Source organism: Meleagris gallopavo, chromosome 3, assembly GCF_905368555.1.
Source record: "Meleagris gallopavo chromosome 3, MGAL_WU_HG_1.1, whole genome shotgun sequence".
Taxonomy (NCBI): domain Eukaryota; kingdom Metazoa; phylum Chordata; class Aves; order Galliformes; family Phasianidae; genus Meleagris; species Meleagris gallopavo.
Window position 1 is genome coordinate 72119859 of NC_139406.1, and position 23779 is coordinate 72143637.

The window sequence follows — 23779 nt, forward strand, 5'->3', positions numbered from 1 at the left end:
GTATTTGTACATAATTCAGAGTTCACAGAGCATAGCCTAGCCATTAAACTTGCTTACAGAGAATTAGGCACATTTGCTTTAAAAGCTGATCCCTCTTTTATTTATTTATTTTTTTAAGGGATTATGAAAACTTCTCTCTCAGGCCACCTTACGTAGCTAAAAATAAGTAGCTTCCAAAATTGGTTGATTACTCATCTGTTGACATTGAGCGGTACTGCTGATTAGATAGTACTCCTTAATGAATCCTGATCCTGTTGGGGGAAACACAGGTCCTACTGCTCCCTTCTGAACAAATACAAAGTAAAAGAACATTCTCAGAGCCTCTGTACTTCTGGCGGGAAAAACTGCAAACATTCAGGAGCAACATTTTCCCCTCTGTAATTCTGCTTCTTCTGGCCTGAACTCTCACACCTGTGCAGTATGTGAAAGGCAAGAGTAGCATGTCCTTGGTGTTTCGGGATTCATCCCACCTGCAGGCTGTGCTCATGCCAGTGTTTGTGGATCCAGAGCATCTGTGTACTGTAGTGTTTTCAGGATGCACTGCAGAGGGCAGTATGTGCTTCCTGTACATGCGTGTGCACTTGAATGGAACTTCTCTTGCACACTCTGGCAGTTAATAACTTCATGTCCGGTTGCAATTTTTTTTTTTCCCCTGAAGAAATGCTATAATTTATTTTAGATGGAAGATATTAAGTTTACTCATGTTAATTTTTCTGCCTACCGTGACATTGCAGGACACAAGTAAGTTTGAGTATTAGACTATAGAACTAGTGTTAGTGTTTACGTGGTCTTAGATGTCTGTGAACTTGTGAATAATGTAAAGATGTGCTGCCATAAGCACCTTGGTCTATCCATAGGTCTATGCAGGACTCTTTTTAACTTCTTACAGGTTTTCATTCTTTTAATAAAGCTGTATTTTGGCATTGGGAAGAAAGAGGAGATGGTCTCAAATGCGGTAGTGTTTCATAGTGTATAGTGGTGTAAAAACATATCGTTATCTTTATATTGAGAAGTTTGAAACAGTGCATTTTCCAACTCACAGAGCTAACTGATCATGCCAGTATGCTGGTTTATGTTTGTAGCTGTTCTGTGTTGTAAGCGCAGCTCAGAATTGCCAGGTGGGATTAATACATTGATCTTTGTGTTGGAAAAAAAACAATCCTGTGATCCTAATCTACCATTTACTGCAGAACTATCTGATCACAGGCTTGTGCTACTTGTGCTGAAACTATCCAGACCGATTCTTTTTTGGCTTTTTGGTTGAGTGTATATTATATAATGAGAAACAGGAGGTGATATGAAAGAAAAGCTGAGTTGCTCAAAGATTATCACCTCACTTGTCCCTTAGGTTTTTGGGTGTAACTGCTGTATGTAGAAAACTCATTTGTGCTAACCAGGCACGCACTGGGTATCAGTTGGAAGACAGCTTTTTGGACTCTGTGGCCCAAGGAGTTTTATGTGTGTGATTCTAAAGCAAAGTCTTTTTGCAGGTCTCAGTGTGCTGTATTTTCTGTTCCTGGTGTTCGTGCTCTTCCTTAACTTCGAGCAGGTAAAAGCAGTCATGTACTGGCTGGATCCTAATCTTCGATATGCCACAAGGGAAGCAGACATTATGGTATGTATCCTTGGCATTTTATTGGGCATTTTGGCTACTTAAGTGTGTTCTACCTGAGTGGGAAGGAATGCATCTTAATTTGCTGACATGACAGGCACAAACTTGCATTGCAAAAGAGGGTGTGAACAATTGAGTACCAGAAAAGAGTTATTTTAGGGAGAAGCAAGAGTTGTTGGTTTACCCTTTACTGTCACATCGAGGTGCTCCACCTGAGCAGCATCTCTTTGCTCTCTGTTTTGTGTTTTTCTGCACCATGGTCATCTGCTGTCATCTGTTCTTGCCCCCAAGAGTAAGCAAGTAAACTGATTGTCTTATGTAGTAAGTTTCTATTTGCCAATGGCAGTTACCACGGCAGCTGCAGAACTCTGCCCTGTAGCATGTAAGAAAGAATGGAAATCTTTACAGTGCACTTATGTTAGTTGATTGATAGTGAGAGCTGCATATACGCTCCTTCTGTGGAAAACTGAATGCTTCAGATGTTGCACCTTAGTTAATCTGCTGTATTACTGCAGTATACTGTGCAGCTCGAAGATCCAGAGGTGACTGTGACTTTGGTTTGCAGGATATGTGGTGGTGGTGAGGCATGGACAGCTTGCTGCCAAGGTGCTGGGAGGGCACATTCCTAAATGCAGCCTGTGCATGGGGGTTTGTGACGTTGCTGAGCAACAAAAGGGAGCTGACATGTAGAGTCTGTTCATAAGCCAGGCTCACCTGGCACTCCTGTCACTTGAGCTAGAAATAGATTCAGGTCAGAGGAGGACCAGTAGTAGCACTGTTGCCAGATTACTGTACAGCGGGTGTCCTGACTGTAGTGGCAAAAATTTGACTCTGTACTGTTGATCCTGATATGATCACTTAAAGAAAGTTGGAATAAATTTGCAACAATAATGAAGGCTGCAGCTTGGTCTCTTCTGGTGTACTGGCAGAATAAAAGGAAGAACACAGGTTGTACTTGAGAATGAAAGGAAGTTAAACACATTTCACTGTATGACTAGCAGAGGTGCAGTTGAAAAGATACGGTACAGCATAAAAATAAAAGCAGAGAAGCTTTTCTCTTGTAGTCTGTATACCAGGGCAAGAGACTTGAAGAATAAGGTTTTTTTCCAAAATTGCTTTTATGGTAACCTTATTGCATCCAGTCATCACAAATGTCAGGTATCATGATGTAACTAGGAGCCTGTCGCTTCCATTTTACGTACGTTCTGTGCTTCTTGTGCTTTTGTTCAGGAAATGAAACACAGTGGCTTTAGGTATTGTGTATATATGTAGACCAAGATACATAAGTGTCTTCAACTCAGTGTTTCCTGGGATTTGAACCTGGATATTTTTCTCTATATGTGTATGAGAGAAAAGAAAAAGAAATGTAGATAGCAGCTCTGGTATGTGTGGATTTCTCCAACTCCTATGCCAAGGTGTTCCCAGTTGTACTTGGAATGCAGCAAATAAGTTTCAAATCTCTGGGTATCTGTGATAAAGCTACAACTTTGCATTCCTTAGGACAGGTGGCACACCTTTCTCTGAATGATGAACAGCAATGGCATCTGCAAGAAGCAGTGTCATTCTTTATCATCAGGGAGCACCACCGGCAAGGAACATTTGTGGTTTCATAGTGGGACCTAGCTGCCTCTTAACAGGGAGCGTAAGAGATGGGCAATGTATTTGTGTGAAATTGTGTTCTTGTCCTCATGGAGACCAGGATTTAATTATTTATCTATCAATTCTTGATCATGGTTTGGGCCTGAATCCTTTAATTCAGCAGCACTGAGCAGTGCTGTTTTGTCACCTGCAGGTGGCAATGTGTATTTTAGGAGGGTTGGAAAGCAGAGGGTTTTTTTTTTTTTGTGAGCTCTAAGTTCACTTTGATTGTTATTTTTTTCCCTTCAGTCCTATGACTGAACGTTCTCAATATGAATATGTTAATTGAGTAAGGAAAGGAAGACAAAAAGATATCCAAGTGAATATTGAGATTAATATCTTAGTGTCTCAAACTGGTGAGAATTAACCACCAATGAGTATTTCTGACTACGAGACAGCATGACAATGGGGAAAGGTGGTTATTGCAAATCAGAACTCCAAAAGAAAAGCAAAGAATCTGTTTTTTCAAATACTGCTGCTTTTGTTATTGATCTTATTGTTCCTGCTGTTCCTTTGTTACCTAAGAAATATATGCTCCTCCAAGCATGATCTGTTCTCTCTCTTTGAATTGGAACTGCGTGGTAACACTGAGTCTTAACACTGCAAGCTTTCCCACAGAGTTTAGGAGAAAAAAGGGGAATAATATCTTTATGGCACTGGATAGAAAGTAGTTACTTCATTTTAGCATTTCTGCATTTGTCTATTTATTGAAGGCTTTTTGTTTGTTTTTATATTCTGTCTTTAACAGGAGTATGCTGTGAACTGCCATGTTATCACTTGGGAGAGAATCCTCAGCCACTTTGATATATTTGCTTTTGGGCATTTCTGGGGCTGGGCAATGAAGGCTTTACTGATCCGCAGCTATGGCCTGTGCTGGACTATTAGCATCACCTGGGAGCTCACTGAGGTAAGTCACTCACTTATCTCAAGTGTAAGAAAATGTGTGGGACTTTAATTGTTCTGGGGGAAAACACGACTGTTACTAGAAGAATGACATAGTAGTTCTCAGTATAAATTTATATTTTAAGCCTTATCAACTAGATGTCAAACAATTGGTGCAGTTGCTTTTGGGCTTTAGGTAAGTTGGGCAGATGATGGCTTTCTGTTACCAAAAAGGAGGCTTACTCTTATCTGAAAGGGGGGAAATCTCAGCCAGTATATTGGTGCCATCTACTCTTTCTGCTGCTATAGAAGCCAACGCTCTTGTGAATTCAGATGCTGGTTTGTATACTCTGATTTAGATCATATATTACCCTTTTCACCTTGCAGTATCTACTATCTCTCCTTGCTCCAAATATAACAATATTTGAACATTTTTGTTCAGTTGTGAATACTGTACAGCAAAAAGGAGTTGCAAAGAAAGTGAGAGACCCATGAGGAGAAGTCTGTATGGAATGGCAGGACATAATGCAGTGAGATATTTTCTATCATGTGGCTTGAGAGCCTCACACAAGCCACACTTGTTTTCTTTCATCATACTGCAAAGCATTGATTATTCATATTCACTGACATAAAAATGTAGTTATTCTAATCCAGGATCTAAACTAATTCACACCTATTATAGAACCATGTACTATGGCTTGGGGTACCACGTACTATTTTGTTTGTTTGTTATCCAGCTTTACAGCAGTTCTCCCAAGTACGTGCTTAAGTTGGTTGGCTTTTGACACTTTTAAATCCTATTTTGATGTAAAAGCATTCTGATACTTAAGTCAATCACTAGACTGTTGCTTGGATTGCTGGTCCTTATTGTTGAATTTGTTTTGAGAATTCAGATTGATTGTTTCTTGTTTCTTCAAGTATTATCTAATTTGCATGTAACCTAGAGGTTGATTAGTAGAACGTGTCATCTAAAATGTAAGGATGTGTTCCTATAAAAAGTGAGTTTTATTTCGTTATGTTCTTTGACTGGACAATTCAGAGCAAAAATAGAAAAGCCTAGTTTTAATCAGCTTTGGAGACAATGTAGTTTAAAATGTCACACTTAAAGCACTAAATACAGAAGTAAACACCCAAATTTAATCTTTAAAATCTGTTTTCTATAGAGGGCATTTATAATTCAGAGACGTAGATAAGGATCTGGTTGTCTGACATTAAACTTCAGGTTTGGAAATGTTGATGTCTTGAGTTCCTTTTCAAAGAAATGTTTTTGTCCCGTGGCATTTGATGATGTTTTTCAAGTCATTTTGGAGCTGTTTAAAATCAGAATTTCACAAGTACCCAGCCACAAAGAATAGCTTTACTAGTTATTTTACTTATTTTTTTTCCTCTGGAAAAGAAGTTTAAATTTGGGGTTGTTTCACACGCTCTTATTGTTCAGACACACAACCATTGTCTTCAATTTGACACCACATGGGTTGTCTAGTATTCCCTGTTGTTGAAAGGCAGATCATTGGATCAGACAATATGCTGGGTAAGGTTCAACATATAGAAGGGTTATCACCACCCAAATGGATTTTTAATGAATTAGTTAATTCAAAAGAGTCACTAGAAACCTGCAGAAGTTATCAGGGCAGTTACGTGGGGATTTAGCCGTGCATCTCCTATTAGCTTTAATGGTTTTCAGCTGGCTCCCCATCCTGAAATGGGACACTTGGCTCATGCTACTGTCTATCAGATTAAAGTTGGGATTCAGGCAGTCCTTGATCTCTTGTTCTGGGAAAACAGCAAGCACTTCAGAAACGGGCTGGCTAACACCTGTGGTCTGTTTTTCACTGCCTCACTGTCTGTAACTTCTGGTGTCTTTGGCTGCTTTATTGCACATGGAGATTCATAGCCTAGTGCCCCTTTCATGTTAAATCTACTTGAAACATGAAAGGGAAGCTGTTTGTAGCAAGACAATGAGCAATCTTGTATAGCTTGGTTCCTGCAGGAAAACTCCAAATTTCCTTTCTACAGGTTGAAATTCATGTAGCTTTGATAAAGAAGACCAAGCTACTTTGATACAGTTCACAAGGATTTTCAAAGGAAGGGTCACTTGACACTGGTCACTGTAATTTTTATAAATTGACCTCTATTCATTCTTGCTGTATACAGAGAACATTCTTCATGTTCTTTTTCACACATCTGATTTTTGGGAGAGAATATCTTATTTCTACATTTATCAACCAAAGATACTCTATTACAAAATCATACCAATAATCTTCCACAGATGCACAGATCATGTATGTTTGTTAACTCTCCCATAAACGTGGCACAAGTTTTGTCAGTTAACGAGTTATTTAGCTTTTGTGCTTTGTAAAGCATTTCTGTGTGTACACCAGGGGGACTGCTTGACATAAGGATGTTTTGGTTTTCAGTCCACAACTAGATATTTTCACTCTCTGATTTTTGGGTTGCTGTGATTTTTTTTTATTATTATTATTTTTTCCTCGTGGACTAAAAAATTCAATTACTTTCTTTCAAATGAGAATGGGTAGAGGTGAATCCATTGCTAGCTCACAGTACACTATGCTTACATCTTGCCTTAATTGGCTGTGTAGCCAGTTGTCTTCCTTCACGCCACCAGAAGCTTACAGTGACCAAATGTATCTGCAAATACTTTTAATTGCCTTACTGGTGCCTCATTGTGGTCTTCAGTTAAGTTGTAGGTTACATTCAGAGGGAAGCCAATTGCTAAAGAAGTAAATTATTCATATGCTTTCCAGGGGAAGCCTAAGTATGTTTTGATATATCCCAATCCCAGCAGCTTTTTAGTGTGATGTTGGCTTGTTTCTGCCCTATTTTCCAGTATCTTAACAGTATCTTCACAGTTAGTGCTTATCAGAGACTAACTAGGAAGAGGGATCTAAATGTCCTCTCAATTGGCTTGAGCTGTTCTGGATCAAGTATTACAGCAAATCTTGCAGTGTCTGAGTTATTGGCAAACTCTAAATCTTCTTATGGTCATTATATTTCCTATAAATAATAAGTGAAAGAAAGAATTTTGAAGTGTTTACATTTGAACAACTTTTAAGTCTTAAATTCCAAAATGCCCTATTGTTGACAGTTATTTAAAAACAGATCCATTCTACTTACTGCAACTTACTGCTTGTTTAGAAGCATACTACTTCAAATAGCAGAAAAGAAAAATGTTCTTTTATAAGCAGGAAACACTTGCTTTGTTCCAGAAAACAACACCAAATAGTAATTTTGCTTGCTTCATTTCATTTCTGTGAACATTCTGTGTATCCTCTTTGAGGCTGAAAGCTGAACACTATCCTTATATCTGACACAGTCTTGTATACAGCATAGCCCCAACAGGGAACTGGGAGAAGGAACTCTGTGATCTTATCTCAAGGCCTTCTAAAATCAATGGAAGGACTCTCATCAATTTTCAGATTGTGGCTTGTGTCCTTGAGGTATGACAAATATGAAAAAGCTGATCTTTTTTTAATGTGTTCTTCAGAATGAGTTTATATGACTTCTGTGCTGTTCCTCACCCAAAATCTTTTTGCTGTATTCTGTAGCTCTTCTTCATGCATCTTCTGCCTAACTTTGCTGAATGCTGGTGGGATCAAGTCATTTTGGACATCCTGCTTTGTAACGGGGGTGGCATCTGGTTGGGAATGGTAGTTTGTCGTTTCTTGGAGATGAGGACCTATCACTGGGCCAGTTTCAAGTAGGTCTAAATTAAAGCTTGATTAAACATTGTTAGTTTAATATTAAATTCAGTTCTTTGGAAAGCAAACTGTCTTTACGTATGCATGTAGTACAGAAATAACGTGCAATCTGTATGTGCTAACAGTGCTGTAAATTTAATTGTTAAAAATCTATCTAATTAATGTTGCTACGGAGCATATATTCTTAAAATATGATTACATATATGTAATTTTCCTTTGCAATCTAAGTTACAGACATTAATCCTGAGTTTTTTTAAAAAAAAATTGAGTTTTTTTTTTTTTAAATTGTTGTTTACATATTCAGTTTATTGTTTATACCAATAAAACTTTGAAGAAGACAGTGAACAAAGCTGGTTGAAGTTATTTTCTCCTTATACAATGTTTATAATAAACACTACACTGGTGCTCATCTTGATGAGATGTTGGTCTGGCAGCACTAGTTATCTGTGCAGAAGAGAGATCAGGCTGGTTGTACATATGCTGTGAATTGCCTTACCCTGCTATTAACCTTCTAAAATAAATCAGATTGCAAAATTAAGACATTTCTGCATGTGGCAGCTCATGGCCCAGTAAGTTTCAGTTCTTCTCTCTCCCAGGTTTGCTTTCTTCCATAGTTTTTGCCCTTCCTTCACCTTCCCTGCCAGTAAGTGGCAAGCATGGTTATCTGCACATTACCAATAGCATAGATGAAGCTAGTTGAAATGAAATGGTTTGCCAGAGCTCAGTGCCTTGAGTTGATACTGAAGAAGGAAAAGGAGCTCGAGCCCTGACTTCCAATTTCTTTCCCTGTAAGGACTTCTGTCCTGCTTTCTTCCCTCACAAATACGTACGTTGTTCTGAGAGCCATCCAGCCTTTAGTCTCGATTCAGTTTTCCCACATTTGGAAAGAATAATGAGTTCAGAGTTCACTGAGAATTAAAACAGTAGAATATCTTTGGCAGAACTATTTTTTTCTTAAAATTTTCTGTTTTTTTGGTGCTGTTACTTAAGCGAATTGATGTTATCAAAAGCAAAAACCATAACATCTGTCAGATGAACCTCCATTTACGTCCCCTTTCAAAAAGGAATCTAAAAGTCTGCTAGCTTGTAACAGTGCTATTGCACTTCTTTCCAGAAGATTCTCATGCTTCAAATATGAGACCAGGATGGGCTGTAAGTGCACTGTGTCCAAACTTGTGCAGCCAGCCTCTTATGTGCATAACGAATAACAAATCTGATCTCTTTGACAGATATCTGTGAGCTCTGAAAAAAAAAGAGGCATTGGCTGGAGGAGTACACTATAAGGATAAATATCCTCTAGATTTTCCAGGGCATTTTTAGAACCATCATGATTGTTTCTCTTTCCCTCGTGGAGAGAATGATCGATGAATTTTGCTTTTAGACTCAAGATTGAGAAGGGCAGCCTTTCATAGTAGAATGGCTATTGCTTTTTTTTTTATTTCTCTTCCTTGCATCTTCCTTGTTTTAACTCCAGCCATTCTCTTTTTCTAGGGATATTCACACGACCACAGGGAAAATCAAAAGGGCTGTATTACAGTTCACCCCAGCCAGCTGGACCTATGTCCGCTGGTTTGACCCGAAGTCTTCATTTCAAAGAGTGGCTGGAATCTATCTTTTCATGATCATTTGGCAGGTAAGAAATAAGTTCTGTGAAATCAAAGCTGCCATCAGCTTAGTTACTTACTGGCTGTGTTTGGCTAGAAGATATTCTAATGCAATGTATGTCATCATTGAAATGCACAATTAAATGAATTGATTATACAGAACGGGTCAGGGCATTGTTCACAGGAGTTACATGATAGTTCAGGAGTGTAATTACAGAATCTCTAGGAAAAAAAAAAGTTATAGATTGTTGTACTGAGTATCAGATTTCTCTTTGCAACTGATACAGTTTTTAAAACTGCCATTTTTGTGGGTTTTTTCTTTTTTTTTTTTTTTTTCTTCCGCGTTGAATATTAGATGACTCTGTGGTACCCAGAATTCTGGCTGTGATCCAGCAAGACTCTATAATATGACCCAGGTGCTTGAGCATGTAGTCATGCAAATGCTGACAGATCTCACTAAAGCCATTTTTTCAATTTGTCATGTTTTGTTTTTGAAATGAGATAAGAAGTGTTTAGTATATTTTAAAATATATATATATATATATATATATATATCTATGATCTCTTCTGTCTCTCTTACGAATTAGTCTTAATCATTCTTATCTGATTTAGAATATGAAAGGTTCCAGAAGACATCTGCTTTAGTGTCTGATCCCCTTAACAAGTTGCAGGAAACAGACCAGATGCTTTCTTAGAGGTGTCTGGAGGAGAATTGTGTGTTTTATTTGCACATTGTTCCTTATTTGTCCTAGGCTCTGTAAATTCTCAGCCTAACAAGCATGCTTACAGTGAAGCATAAACAGTTTTTTTTCTCTGTTTTAGTGTTTTTTGGTGGTAAATCATTAGAGGTTATGCAAGTTGAAAACTGTTGTCTGACTTTTTGTTTTTGTTTTAGCTGACTGAGTTGAACACATTCTTTTTGAAACATATCTTTGTGTTCCAAGCGAGTCACCCTTTAAGCTGGGGGAGAATTCTCTTCATAGGAATCATTACTGCACCCACTGTAAGGTAATTTTGTTGCCATGGTATTTCTTCTTACCTTAAGAGTAGCTTAAATTACAGGTGCCTAAGAACTGTGTGTAATATGTGAAAAACAACATTACGTTTCAAAACAGTACATGCTTTTGCTACCATGAAAAACAAAGTAGTCATCGTTTTTCAATGAAGTGTCTTTTCTGCTCAGTAAGCTGTTGAGGTACACGTGTGTTTCCATAAGGATGCAGAGTCTCTTGTTCCATCTGTTGTTTGTATAGAATCTGCTATGATTATATACATAATCTATGTTATCCTTGAGGACCCTGTGCAAAAGTAGCTGAGTTGTTGAGTCAAATGCTCACGAAACTGCAGATGAGGGAAAATAGAGCTGTTGATTTTTCTAACTGAGCTCCTTATTTTGCTTGTCTACAGGAAGCGTTAGCAAGTGAGAAGAAAAGGTAGAACGTTACCTTATTCGGAATGACATAACAGCATGTGTGCACTGTTAGCAAGTGTAGAAACATTAACCTCCTTTTAGTCATGCATTCACTTTGTCCTCAGAATTTTTTTCCTATGACATAACTGAAGGTAAAATTCACCCAGTTTTGAAGATAGGGTCAAGCAATTTCATATTCATGAGTAAAGTGTTGTTACCTTTTGACAATTACATAGCAGATGCATTGCTTTATTCATAAAATACAGTGGTTTTTATAGCTGGTAATCTCAGAAGTTATATGCAGGGATTTTGCACTGCTAATTAAATCATGTCAGACATCCTGTAAGCTCTTGCATAAATGATTTTTTTGAGGCATTTTACTGTACTTCACAGTCTGTAGAAGTCTGTTTTTCTTAAACAACCCTAAAATTGTTGGATTAATAATGCTTGGCTTCCCTATCTATCAGTGGAAATCAGAGACTGAGAAAAGGAACTTTGTTCTTATTTTGGGGGGGATTCATCGCTGAATTCTTCTTAAAATTTAGGAGCTTAAAGAAAGCAGAGCAGAACGGTCTGCAGGCTGTTTTCAAAAATAGTGAGAAATTCTAATCTGTTCTTGAGAGGAAAACATGCTTAGAGCACTTGCCCAGGATGTGGCATAGCCATGTTCGGTTACTTACAAGATTCAAACACACAACTGTCAAGAAAATGCAATTGTTAGCAAATTAAAAAGGAACTGTGAAAAAAGTAAGGGATTTTCTAATTCTTCTGAGACTATTTATTGTATGTTGCCCAGAGGAACTGGAGATTCAGTGGAGAGGCAGGAGGCAGATTTGTAGCTTTACTCACCTAGTTCAGGTAATTTCCCAGTCCTTGCTCTCAGAATTGTTTTCTGTGTTGTTTCAAGCCATTTGATCTGTATGATAATCTCTGCTGCTGGAATTGAAGCCATCTGGTAGATATCCAGGTTGATTGCATGTGAATTCAAGTATCAGCACTTCATTTTCAGTACAAATCCACTTGTAACATAAACTACTTTTCTAAATGTAAATGTTCTGGGAACTTTTAACATCACTGAAGAATTTTATGTTTTCCTTCTCAGGCAATACTATGCGTACCTCACAGATACACAGTGCAAGAGGGTGGGAACTCAGTGCTGGGTGTTTGGGTAAGTGTTCTTGCTGCAACCTAACCTTAAAATTGGACAGGTGTGAAGCATGATTCCAGCACAGAAACAGGTTTTTGGTAAAACCAGTGTCTGTCCTCTGTTCTTTGTAGTATAAAGAAGAGTACAGAGAGATTTTCTTTATGCTACTTCAGAGGAAAAAGAAAATTCTGGATTTAGAGGTATTGAAATGGGAAGTGATGGAAAGAGTAAGGAGAAAAACAGAAGGAAAAACTGGAGACTGCTGGATAAAGCTAGCCTCTTTCAGAGTAGCATTGGCCTTGCTGTATATGGACATCTCAGATGAGAAGGATAAAGCTTTTGCACCTATTGCCTTCCTGTCATTAGAGTAACACTTACCTGGCTGTCAGGGTGGACGTTGCCTCTGGTCAAGTAATTGCAATAAAAGATGGTCAAAGAAACCGCAGTTGACAAAAATGCTTGTGCTGCCCTCAAAGAGGGGAAAGAAGAATACTCTGAACAATTGTTACTCTGTCTGTGATTTCTTTTGCTGTCCCTTGGAAACCTTTAAATGAAGAGTTGGCAATATTGCTTCTGGTGAGAATTTTCTTCCTCTGGCTTGACCAGAGCAGACCTTTCTTGAAACCAGAAGTGTATGCTGTTGTTCCACTGTAACAGCTTCTTGTAAATAAGCAACGCAGTAATGTCTGGTTTGGTCTCTGATTTGGAAACCTACAAATTGGCAAGCATAAGAAATCCTACATCAGGTCTTGTGAAAAAAATATATATTTTAAGAAACTAGTCAAGAAACTCTTTTCTGATTGCAATGAATTGTAAATTAAAACAGCTGTTTTATTATCATTATCAAGATTATTGTGTCTTCAGTTGTCTGAACCATTTTTGCTTAATAGAAGAAGCTGTTGCTGCTTTTTAAGTTAGAATAGCACTTCAGTGATCCATAAAATGTTCAAATCTTATTTAGAGACAGTGCTTTGGCAAACTTTCTCACCTTTGCTGTTAATCTTAGTGTTTCAGAAAGTGTTGAGGCAACAGGTTGGTTTTCAGATGCACCATCATAAGCAATACCGTTTGCAACAGTTAATTGAGGTGAGAGCAGAACATGCTGAAATTCAATTAAAGGGATTTCTAATCTTGTTTTAAATGTACAATGGAGAATGTGACGTGTCTCCTTGAGTTTGGATGAACCTAAGTTTTGATTTCTTTCACTGAATTACCATCTTCCTTGATGGATCTATTACTGTGTTCAGCTCATGGTCATAACTTCCACTGGATTTTCAAAAGGTAGTAATGTTCTGTTCTTGTTTAGCTTTACTGCTGCTCTATTGGAGTTTGTAATATTTTCTGTATGCCTCTACTTACCTGCAGAGGATCCTCCTCCTTGGAACATGTGTTATGATTGATAAAGAGAGATTGTAGCATACATAATCCCCAGTAGCATTTTTTTGTGGTAATCATTGCAGTGTAACCTGTCCTGGTTTTTGTATGGATGGTGCTTTAGCACTGAAGATAACTCATCAATCATACAGTTAACATGACTACTTAATTTACAGTTAGAACCAAATAAACCTGCTCTGTTTGTGCATAAGCATCTTAGTAGTTAAAGAGCAGCTGAACTAGCATTTCAGGTATTTGAATTTAAACACAGACGTTTTTCTGAAATATGGAACAAATCATTTCAGTATGTACAAACATGTCAGTTCTCAACTACAAGTGGTAAACTACAGGTTTAAACTATTTAATAATTTGGAAAGAAGAGTTTAAAAGTTCTGTGCTACTAAGAAAGAAATATGAATAGATGTGAAGTTAATCCTTTGTAAGATAAAGGGAAACAAGATTCTGAATGTTTACTTTCTCTGTCTGGAAAATCACTAAGGGGTATGGTAAGCATATCAGCCTTGGCTTAAAGCTCTCCCTGAGCAAATTAGTGTAATATGTCAGAAAACAGAGTCAAATATTGCATCATAGGAACTGTTATTAAATATTTGTTGAGAGTCTGATCTAATTGTGCAAAGAATGCATGGAGCAAGTACTCTTCATACTGCTTGTTGCTGTAGTCTGCTAGCAAAAAGAGCAATGTCAAGATGCTTGCAGGGAAAACAGCACTAGTAATTTAACTACGTTGAGTATCGTTCTTGAAATGATTAAAAGCACACATATAGAATATTTGTACTGTGATAATCAAGAGGTGGTTCCAAAGTCAGAGATTGAATTTTCACATGCCTAAGCGTGGAATTAATTGAAAGCAGTGCTTTGCATTCATGTTAAACAGTGCTCTGTAACTTAACAATACTGTACAGCATCACTTGGTGGCAGATGGACAGTGAGTAATATAAGGCATGAACAATTCCAGTGCAACGTGTCTACTGGAAATGGCACCATTTTCATTAAGGTAAATCCTTTAAAAATACAGTATATTTTTGGATGTTAAAAGATTGTTTCTATTGAATGCAAACTTAGATATTCAGTTCTTCAGCCCAGGAATCAGTGATGTGAGTATTGTCATCACCCTCCAAAGGAGCGCTACGCCTTCCTCTCTTAGCATTCTTCTGTGTTCTAATCTCCTATCTCTTGTATTGATATTGTATATAACTGACCAATTGTATAATGCATTTAGGCCAAGTGTTCTTAGGAAGAATCAAGGATATAATATATAAAACAGCAGAAACAGCTGTATCATTTTTTGAGTCCTTGAACATAGCCTCCTATTTTGTTTATGCCTTCAAGTGTGTCATACCCTTCTGTGTCTGTGTCCTGGTGGTGCTCTTTCTTTTCCCACTACTGTGGCCGTATCAGTAAGAGCAGTATAAAACTAAGAAAGAAAAAAAGCTGGTGACCAAACAAAGTAACACAATTCTCTAGTTTTTACCAATATGCACCTCAGCAACTTGCAGCTTTTGTGCAGCTGGTGTTATTTTCCTCCTCTTTCATGGAAGATCTGGGGTGTACTGGCTGTTCTTGGCATCTGCTTGGCCTGGATCCATAGTCCCCTCATTCCATACCACGTGGTAGACAGGACTCCATAGATCTCAGCCTCAAAAATGTAAATATCTAGTGATGAGAGAGATGGAGACACTTGTTCTGATTCTTATAATGCCAGATAGGGAAGTAAATATTGCAGTTTTCTTCATAAATCCTCTGGTACTGTAGTGTGGACCTGGCTTTACACAGAAACCGGAATAAATATGCAGGTTCTCAGAGAATGTCTAATACTCATCAATGTTATTTTTCTCATTAAAATCCATCTGAAGTGAGCAAAGTAGTCTAATTAGAGCTGTAGCAAATTTGTGTCCTATCAAGAAATATCTGAAACAGTTTTCACAAAACAGGGAATCTGTTGGCTGTTCAGCATGGGAAGGACTTTTTTTATCTGGTGAGGGCTGAGGCATAGTGGTTGGTATAAATAGAAATTCTCTGCTATTGGCATACACTCCTGCTTGCTCCTTGTACAAGCAGAGAGTTGTGGAATTCTGTACTGCTAGATGATCACTTTTTGTCGGCTGTTTATGCTGAAGAAAAGTAAAGAATAAAAAATAGATTTCCCGGAGTCTTCCACTTAATACTGTCATAGGGGAGCTGTGTGCTAACCAGAATGTAGCTGTTGTTTAGAGCTGGCAGTCCTGAGTCTGGGTTGTGAACGAGTGAAATTTTTTTTTATTATTATTATTATTTTTTAATAATCCCCCCTCTCTCTTTCCTTTACTCACAGGGTTATTGCTTTCCTTGAAGCTATTGTGTGCATAAAATTTGGACAGGATCTTTTCTCCAAAACACAAATACTGTATGTCGTGTTTTGGCTTCTCTGTGTGGTAAGTGAGACTTCTTTTGTGAAATGTAAGGCATGTGAAAGCATCAAAAGTACCTAAATTGGCAGCAGGGGGTCACTGTGGGGAAATGCTAGTAAAGAACTTTGTGCACATCCTAGGAAAAGCAAATCCAAAGTTATTTAGGATGTTGGAGGGGCTAGAATAACTTTTTTCTCACAGTTCTCAACAGAACGTAATGTAGCCACTGTACTGGTACTTAACAATGAGAGCAACTCTAGTTTGAGAGCTTATCTTCATGAGAGAAAATGGCAGTACAATTGAAGCTAACTTTGGAGATGCTTCCAGTGGTGCCCTTTGGAGAGGAGCGGGAGTGAATGACTAACACTGATGAGTAACACGTGTTTCACACTGAAGTCTTACCACTGCATAAACCCTGCTTTATCAGGCAAACTCTGCCTTCTGTATTTCATTGTGATTAGTGCAAATGCAGCATGAGATGCCCATTTTATAATGTATGCTAGTCATGCCAGACTTGTAAATCCTATGTCAAACATATTATTAATTGTCACTGAAAAATAACCAATAAGCACTTCTTCCTTCTAAATGGGAATGCAGCTTTGAACAAGTGGGAGGGAACTGGAATTGATTTTCTGTTATTTAGCATGATGATTTTGTTCCAAAGACTTCAGAGGAGAAGTACTGAATTGCTGCCCATATCAGAACACTGCAGAACCAAATGTGAAAGGCAGCATGAAATATGGAGCAAGAAAAAGGAGAATTCTTTTCTCCTAGACTGATTGCTCCTCGTACATACCTACTAGTGTCAACTGCCTGATTATGGTGTTTGTACCAGGTCATGTATGTGAGTTATTTCTATGTATGTATTCTTATGGACTCATGGTCATGAAAGTCTCCAGCTGTGGGATGTCCAGGAGCTCAGATCATAGAATGGTTCGGGCTGGAAAAGACCTAAAAATCAAGTCCAACCACAACCTAACCATATTACCCTAAATCTAACAACCCTCTGCTAAATCATGTCCTGAGCACCTCATCCAAACAGTTTTTAAACACAATTTAAGATCTTGAACTAGCAAAGAATTTGACCAAAAAAAAAAACAAACCTTTTTTTTTTTTCTCCTTCTTTGTTTTTTTAGGCCTTTACAACTTTCCTGTGTTTATATGGCATGGTTTGGTACGCAGAATACTATGGCCACCGAGAAAAGGTACTTTACTGGAAAGCCTGTTTTTGTTTTATACCTAATAAGATGTTAGAATTCTTTACCAGAGCTGGCATATATGGGGGAGAGAGGGACAGTCCAGGGTCTAACTGAAATCAATAGAAAGAGCTCTGAATTCAATGAGCCTTGAACAGTTCCCAGATTATACTATATATATGGTTTCTAAAGAATGCTCTTAGGCTCTCAAATTTAAGCTGTGATTTTGTCATAGAATTTAGACAGGGAGCTGTTGGAGAGGGTCCAGAGGAGGGCCACGAAGATGATCAGAGGGCTGCAGCACCTCCCCTATGAAGACGGGCTGAGGGAGCTGGGCTTGTTCAGCCTGGAGAAAAGAAGGCTGCGGGGTGACCTCATTGCAGCCTTTCAGTACCTAAAGGGAGCCCACAAACAGGAGGGACATCAACTCTTTGAAAGGATTGATAACTGCAGGATGAGGGGAAATGGTTTTAAGTTGAGGGAGGGGAGATTTAGTTTGGATGTCAGGGGGAAAGTCTTTACTATGAGAGTGGTGAGGTGCTGGAACAGGCTGCCCAGAGAGGTTGTGGATGCCCCGTCCCTGGAGATGTTCAAGGTCAGATTGGATGGGGACCTGGGCAGCCTGGTGTAGTATTAAATGTGGAGGTTGGTGGCCCTGCATGTGGCAGGGGGGATGGAGATTCGTGGTCCTTGAGCTCTCTTGCAACCCTGGCCATTCTGTGATTCCCACTGTACAGTTGGTACGCGAGGAGAATAGCAAGAACATTTGATTTCACAACAGATTACCTGGCAAGTAGCGAGTTGTTATTGTATCATCTACATTGTGTCTCCTAATTAGGAAGGGAAAGGTCCTAAGTACAGGCTGTATCAGAATTTGCCAGAACGTCTGCCATGGTATAAATTTGTGAGTCTGACTGTGAACTGGAGAAGTACTGATTTCAAGAACCAGCATCCTAATGACACATGTCCCTTTTGTTTTTCGCAGACTTTATCAGAAAGTGAAGACAGCCCATACAGTCCAGATGCTTCCTGGCTTCATTCTAAATTCAGTAAAGGTATTGGCACTCTTGCACGTATATTCTCAAAGTGGTAGCATTAATGCTTAGCATTAGGAAGTGAAACTTGAGAAACTTGAAGACAACTGGACTTCCTTAATGAGCCTGCAGGAGCTATACAGATAAATCATCTGCAAAGCTATTTGGCTTTACTGCCTTTTTTCTTCCAACACTTGCAAATGTATTTATTTTTTCATGATGTAATTACATTTTTGTGCTGCTATTATATATCGTTCTTGTAGTTTTAGGACATTATGTATTTAATAACTGTTCTCAATGAGTTTTCTACTTGAACATTGCATATTTGATTTTAAACATGTGAATGTGGATTATGCTGTTATTTCTGCTTTTTATCAAGAACTTGGCCAGGAGCTTATGATCTTGTCATAAACAGCTTCCTCTATACTAAGCAAAGACAACCCATTTCTCTGATATCTTTTCCCTACCCTACAGCCCAGTTAAGTTACTTAACTCCTTTTTTATTTGTTACTGTGGGCTTGCATATTGAAAAAAAAAAAAAAAAAAAAAAAAACACCGAACTTCACATCTAGAAGTTACTTGTCAAAGCTTATGTTCCAGTTGTGCTTATAACATTAAAATACCTATGCATCATATGTATCATAAATTGAAAAGCACCCCCATCAGAGCTTCTTTTTATATGTGCTATTATGCAACTTTCCTAGATGCTGATATTAACTTATTCACAGTTTTGTGTATTGGTGGATTTTTATGTGGATTTAAATTGTTTGCGGTCAAAAAGTCTCTCTCACGTTGCTGGACAAATCTAGCCAAGCAATTATTTATTTTCTAACTTTATCTGTTTCTTCATTAACTGCACACTTCAGCCTCTTTCATCTTTCAGTCTCTGTTGTCTCTCTTTGCCTATTCAGTGTCACACACGGGCTGTCATATAAAAGACTGGAACAGGAAATGTTCTCTCAAAGAATCTGTGACTTCGTAGCTCGTAGTCTCTGATAGTAATGCTTGCCAGCAATGACAGTATGGATATCTCTACTGCTGATGTCATTTAAAATGGATGATGTTGCCCTGTTATATTTTGTTATAGAAAAGTTCTAAAATTTCTTGTAGGATGAGGAATTTTACAGAAATCTTCACGATTTTTCTTTTATTAGGCCACTAGATGGAGTACAAGTACCAGCCAGTTTATATTAGCTTGAGTTATTCCATATAATTCCTCACCAGCTCTAGAAAGCTTTACTGTCTTTTGGTCAAGAACTTAGTAATGTCGAATAGTCAAATATATTTATTTCTCAGCAGGTGCTGACAACAGCCCACCAAAACAAGCAGTCAATAGTGAAAGCCATTCATCTCGAAGGAGGAATCGACACTCCAGATCAAAAGTAACAAATGGAATTGGCAAGAAATAAGAATGGTGTCTGAAGATATTCTACCATGAGATGACAAAGAAATTCAGATTTGGCTCTGAGTTTCCAAATGGAAGATTGATTTTAAATTTTAAAAAAGTTGTTGAAGATAAGGATGGTCATGACGGAGCCACCAGTGTTGTGCAAATCATTGCCTGTTGATACTTGCCATTCACTGATTTAAATCTAGTTTCTTCAGCATGTGGCAACAAAAGCTAACGAAGAGTATGCTGGAAAGAATATAATCTTGTCATAGCAGGTACACCCTGTTTTGTGTTCAGGTGTTGCAAGTTTTTAATATCTTAGTTGAGGACATAAACACAAAGGATAGTAAGCTGATAATCAGTTTGCACGGTCGATGGGATTGTTTTATTTCACTGTGTTTTTGTTGTTGTGTAAAAGAATATGCAATCCTTTGACTAAAAGCAACTGCCAGTCTTTCTCAGTCTCACAACTTTTCTGTAAGGGATTCCTTAAATATTTTAAATTTCTGTACTCATATCCAGCTGCTTGCTTTTATTTAAAGGCTCTCCACACCTGGTGACAGTGTTTTACCAGCTAAGAAATGGGTCCAGATTTCTTGTAAAGGATGTGAAATTGCCCTTCAAATATGACTTTTTAGTTCTGTGTTGTCCATTTGCTTAACTGTTACGTACTCTTATTTCTTCAAGCTCTGTTAAATACTTAGATAAAACCTATTGCAAAGTAGAGAGGGAGGGCCGTGCATCTTACACTCAGTGATATCATTTAGTTGTTTTTACTGCAGTACTTAATTTTGCATTTTCAAGTTATTCTTTTAGCTGTATCATCTTGTGTTCAGTGTTTCTTTCCACTCTCCTTTAATTTGCCTCTGCCTCAGCCGGAACCAAGAAATCCCAGCTTCTTCAGACTGACAGCAGAAATGCTTTGGAGGCTCTGATGTACAGCCAGGCCTGGTGATAAGGCAGGTTTTCTGCTGAAGTTGAGTTGCTTACTGCTTCCATAAACAGTTATTTGCAAAGACTCTGTGGTCTTTGGCATCTGAGAGGTAGCATGATATTACTATGATATACCACGTTGATTTGGTATTTTCTGTCATGCAGTCAGATATCCAACAGCAAAAGGACTCTTTCATGCAGGTGCTGGGTTTTTTTGTTTGTTGTTTGTTTTGAAACATTAATTCTGATGTCTAGCAAAGTGGATAATGCACCATGTGTGAACAGACATTGTCAAGAAGTAAACAATCAAGAACAATCCATTCCTGTATTAAATTATCAAAATTATCAAAATGGTTTTGTGCCAATTAGATTTTGGGACTCATGGACTTCGTAGAAGTAGGTAGCTTAAGCTAATACCCATTAGTCATTAATCTGCAAAAGAGACTGGGGTTTTCTTGTTCCATGGTTAAGTTACTGTGATTTGCCACAGAGTAAATACTGAAGTAAAGGCAGCAAAGACTTGATACAAGTGTATGATACTGTAAATAGGAAAAAAGTATCCTGTGTAAGCCATGAATTCCTATGTGCCACAAATCGACATTTTCAATGCACTTAACTGTGTTGCTGCTGAATTCCTCAGAGGCCCTTTGTTCCCCTCCCTTTTCCAATCAAAGCAAGCGTACAACTTCAGAGGTAACATAGAAGCTGCTATTTAATCATTGATACGGTAACATTAAATGTTACATGAGAGAAATGATAGGAAGACTTTAAAGCTTTCCTGAAAGTACTTGGTTGTCATTCACTTCCATGTATAGTCTTTATTTGTGGTGTGCTGCATATTGATGAATGTATTTGTAGATTTCTTTGGATCTTCAGGCTTGTTACTTTTTTATTGTTTTGATTAATAAGTCAGTCTGTGTAAGACTGAAGAGTGGCATTGTAAATTTTCTATCGATTCAATACCAAAGCAAGAGGTTGGAAGTCCGATGGCTTGGATACATTAAGTAGTGTGGTTTTGAAAGGTGAGAGCCTGTTTTATACTTGCAACTGTGTGTACAAGGCCTTGCATGTGCACGCAGATGCTTAAGTACACTATCTAGTTGCCTGTGGGGATGAGCACACATTTTGTAAATGCAGACCTGGTGCTTGCACTGCTGAACTGCACCCTAAAAAAATATTGAAAAGGCAAATACAAAGTGTTGTCCTGGTGGAAGCTGATTCTGTATGCTGTTACAACAGCACTGGCCTAGAAGAAATGTTGTGTAACAACACCTTTTAAATATTTCCTAGGATTTTTCTGTTTGGTTGACTGAGTTTTCTTTGCTCCTTAAAAGAGGGAGGGCTACGGTGAGCATAAACTTAAGTCAACTCTTCAAACACTGCTTGGAAAATGACGTTTCCTGTCCTCTGTCAACAGTTCTGGCTGGAATTCACACGTGTTCTCACAAGTCTTCTGCTGACTGACAACTGTATTTTCAGCCCCATCATCTTTGGGCATGAGCTTTGTGCTAGCTCATGTTGGAAAGGTGCTTTTGATCACCGTTGTAAACTTAAAGTGATCCCACTTTTATCATTTAGTGTGCTATTGCTGAATTTGGAGTGTGTGATACCTACAGTGGCAAGTCACTGAGCTGTTTAGCAACAAGCATCCATGTATGAATTCTGCTGCTTGAACAGTATTTTGAAATAGTCACAGATGCACTGCTCCGTTTTCAACTACTCGTTCTGTCTCACTTTCTCATTCTTACTTTCTTGCTTCTGATGTTTTTCTTTCTCTGTCCTCTGGTGATCTCCCCTGCTGCTAATGACAGATCTGAATTGGCCTTCTGGAGGCTGTCCATTGATGCTGTCAGCCATTGAAGGGAGGCTAATTTGGGGCAGCATGGCATAAGCAGAGGGTCGTGGCATGAACTTTATGTGGTGGACTAAATGAAAATGAAGAGTTTTAAGATGCAGGCATGAAGTGAACCAATGCTAGCCTGGAGTACTTGATTCAAGTGCTAAAGTTGCTGTATAGATTATATACAGCACCTAATTAACTTTTTGGAGTGTGATTTTGACCAGTGCTTCTGTTACTCTTCTGTGAAGATGATGATTCGATGTTCCAGCTGTTAAAACTTTTAATATTTTTTACCATGTTATCACAAGAGGACACAAGTGTTACCATGTATTTAATAGTTTTGAATAGAATTGCTCTGTATCAATTGCAAAGTATTGTATTTTGCAATAACTCAGTAAATCAACCCGTGTCACCCTGTGTGTGTGCTTGTCTGTACCTGTAAGGCATAGGAAAAAATGACATACTACCTTCAGAAGTTACTGCACTATTGTGTGCAATTTCCTGCTGACAGCTAAAGCAGTTCCTCAGCAGCCTATTGCAGACACTAAGGTTTTACTGTGATTTATTATTTCCACGCAGCATATCTGATAGTATGAACGCTTGAATGTCTTCTGAAGCTTCTGTATTTTACAGGATGAGTCTTGTCTTAAATTTAGTTACTCTTTAGGAATTTGTTTTACTGTTGAGTGGGAGAACTGAGTTGCAAAATGGACTCAAGAATCACAGAATCATAGGAGTTGGAAGGGACCACTGGTAGGGTCACATAGTCCAGTCTCCCCTTCTAAAGCAGGTTCCCTACAGTAGGTTGCACAGGAAAGTGTCCAGGCAGGTTTCGAATATCTCCTGAGAGACTCCACAGTCCCTGTGGGCAGCCTGTGCTGGAGTTCTGTGACTCTCAAGCCAGCTGATGTTCAGAAGTATAAGCTGTGTTTGTGTGGAGGAAGATCTGAGGAGGAATCCCTACTGAGGACTGTTTACAATGGCTGATAGCGATAGGACAAGGGGGAATGGTTTTAAACTGAGACAGGGGAGGTTTAGGTTAGATATTAGGAGGAAGTTTTTCACACAGAGGGTGGTGACACACTGGAACAGGTTGCCCAAGGAGGTTGTGGAGGCCCCATCCCTGGAGGCATTCAAGGCCAGGCTGGATGTGGCTCTGGGCAGCCTGGTCTGGTGGTTGGCGACTTTGCCTGCGGGGCATGAAGACTAGGTGATCATTGTGGTCCTCTTCAATCTAGGCCATTCTATGATTCTATGACTATCGTGGCACGGTGGCAGTAGGTAGAGTATACCTGCTGTGAGCCATCTGCACAGTCTCTAGGCAGAGTTGGGGGGGGGGACAATAACCAAGTCAGGTTTTACTTGGCACCATGTCTGCCTGCTCCCAGTTCCTTTTGGAGCTCCTGGTATGCCTTTCACACTTCTCAGCCCATCTGGGTCCAACAGGACTTACTAGTGAAAGCGTGAAGATAATAAGCTTTAAGGTTTACTGCATGGTTATTTTGAAAGGTTTTCAAAATGTTTGGTATCAAATTTTATTTCCAGCTCCTTCCTACATCTTTCATTTGGATTGTGTCTTCATTTGATTCTA

The 23779-nt window shown here is 38.6% G+C and overlaps 1 protein-coding gene across 3 annotated transcripts in view; it reads left to right on the forward strand.

Moving 5' to 3' along the window:
• The window catches only part of PTDSS1 (phosphatidylserine synthase 1), a 30258-nt gene extending 7653 nt beyond the window's left edge, over nucleotides 1-22605 (forward strand). Inside the window, exons 4-13 of one of the 3 annotated variants that reach the window (XM_010709154.3) lie at nucleotides 1491-1615; nucleotides 3999-4157; nucleotides 7699-7850; nucleotides 9343-9484; nucleotides 10351-10463; nucleotides 11969-12034; nucleotides 15720-15819; nucleotides 16932-17000; nucleotides 17977-18046; nucleotides 19322-22605. In XM_010709154.3, coding sequence (XP_010707456.1) covers nucleotides 1491-1615; nucleotides 3999-4157; nucleotides 7699-7850; nucleotides 9343-9484; nucleotides 10351-10463; nucleotides 11969-12034; nucleotides 15720-15819; nucleotides 16932-17000; nucleotides 17977-18046; nucleotides 19322-19434 — 1109 coding nt within the window. In that variant the 3' untranslated portion in view covers nucleotides 19435-22605. Of the gene's footprint in view, nucleotides 1-1490; nucleotides 1616-3998; nucleotides 4158-7698; nucleotides 7851-9342; nucleotides 9485-10350; nucleotides 10464-11968; nucleotides 12035-12144; nucleotides 14403-15719; nucleotides 15820-16931; nucleotides 17001-17976; nucleotides 18047-19321 lie in introns of those variants that run through there. The other 2 variants (XM_010709155.3, XR_002113499.3) reach the window with 2 other exon arrangements.
• Nucleotides 22606-23779: the final 1174 nt, after the last annotated feature.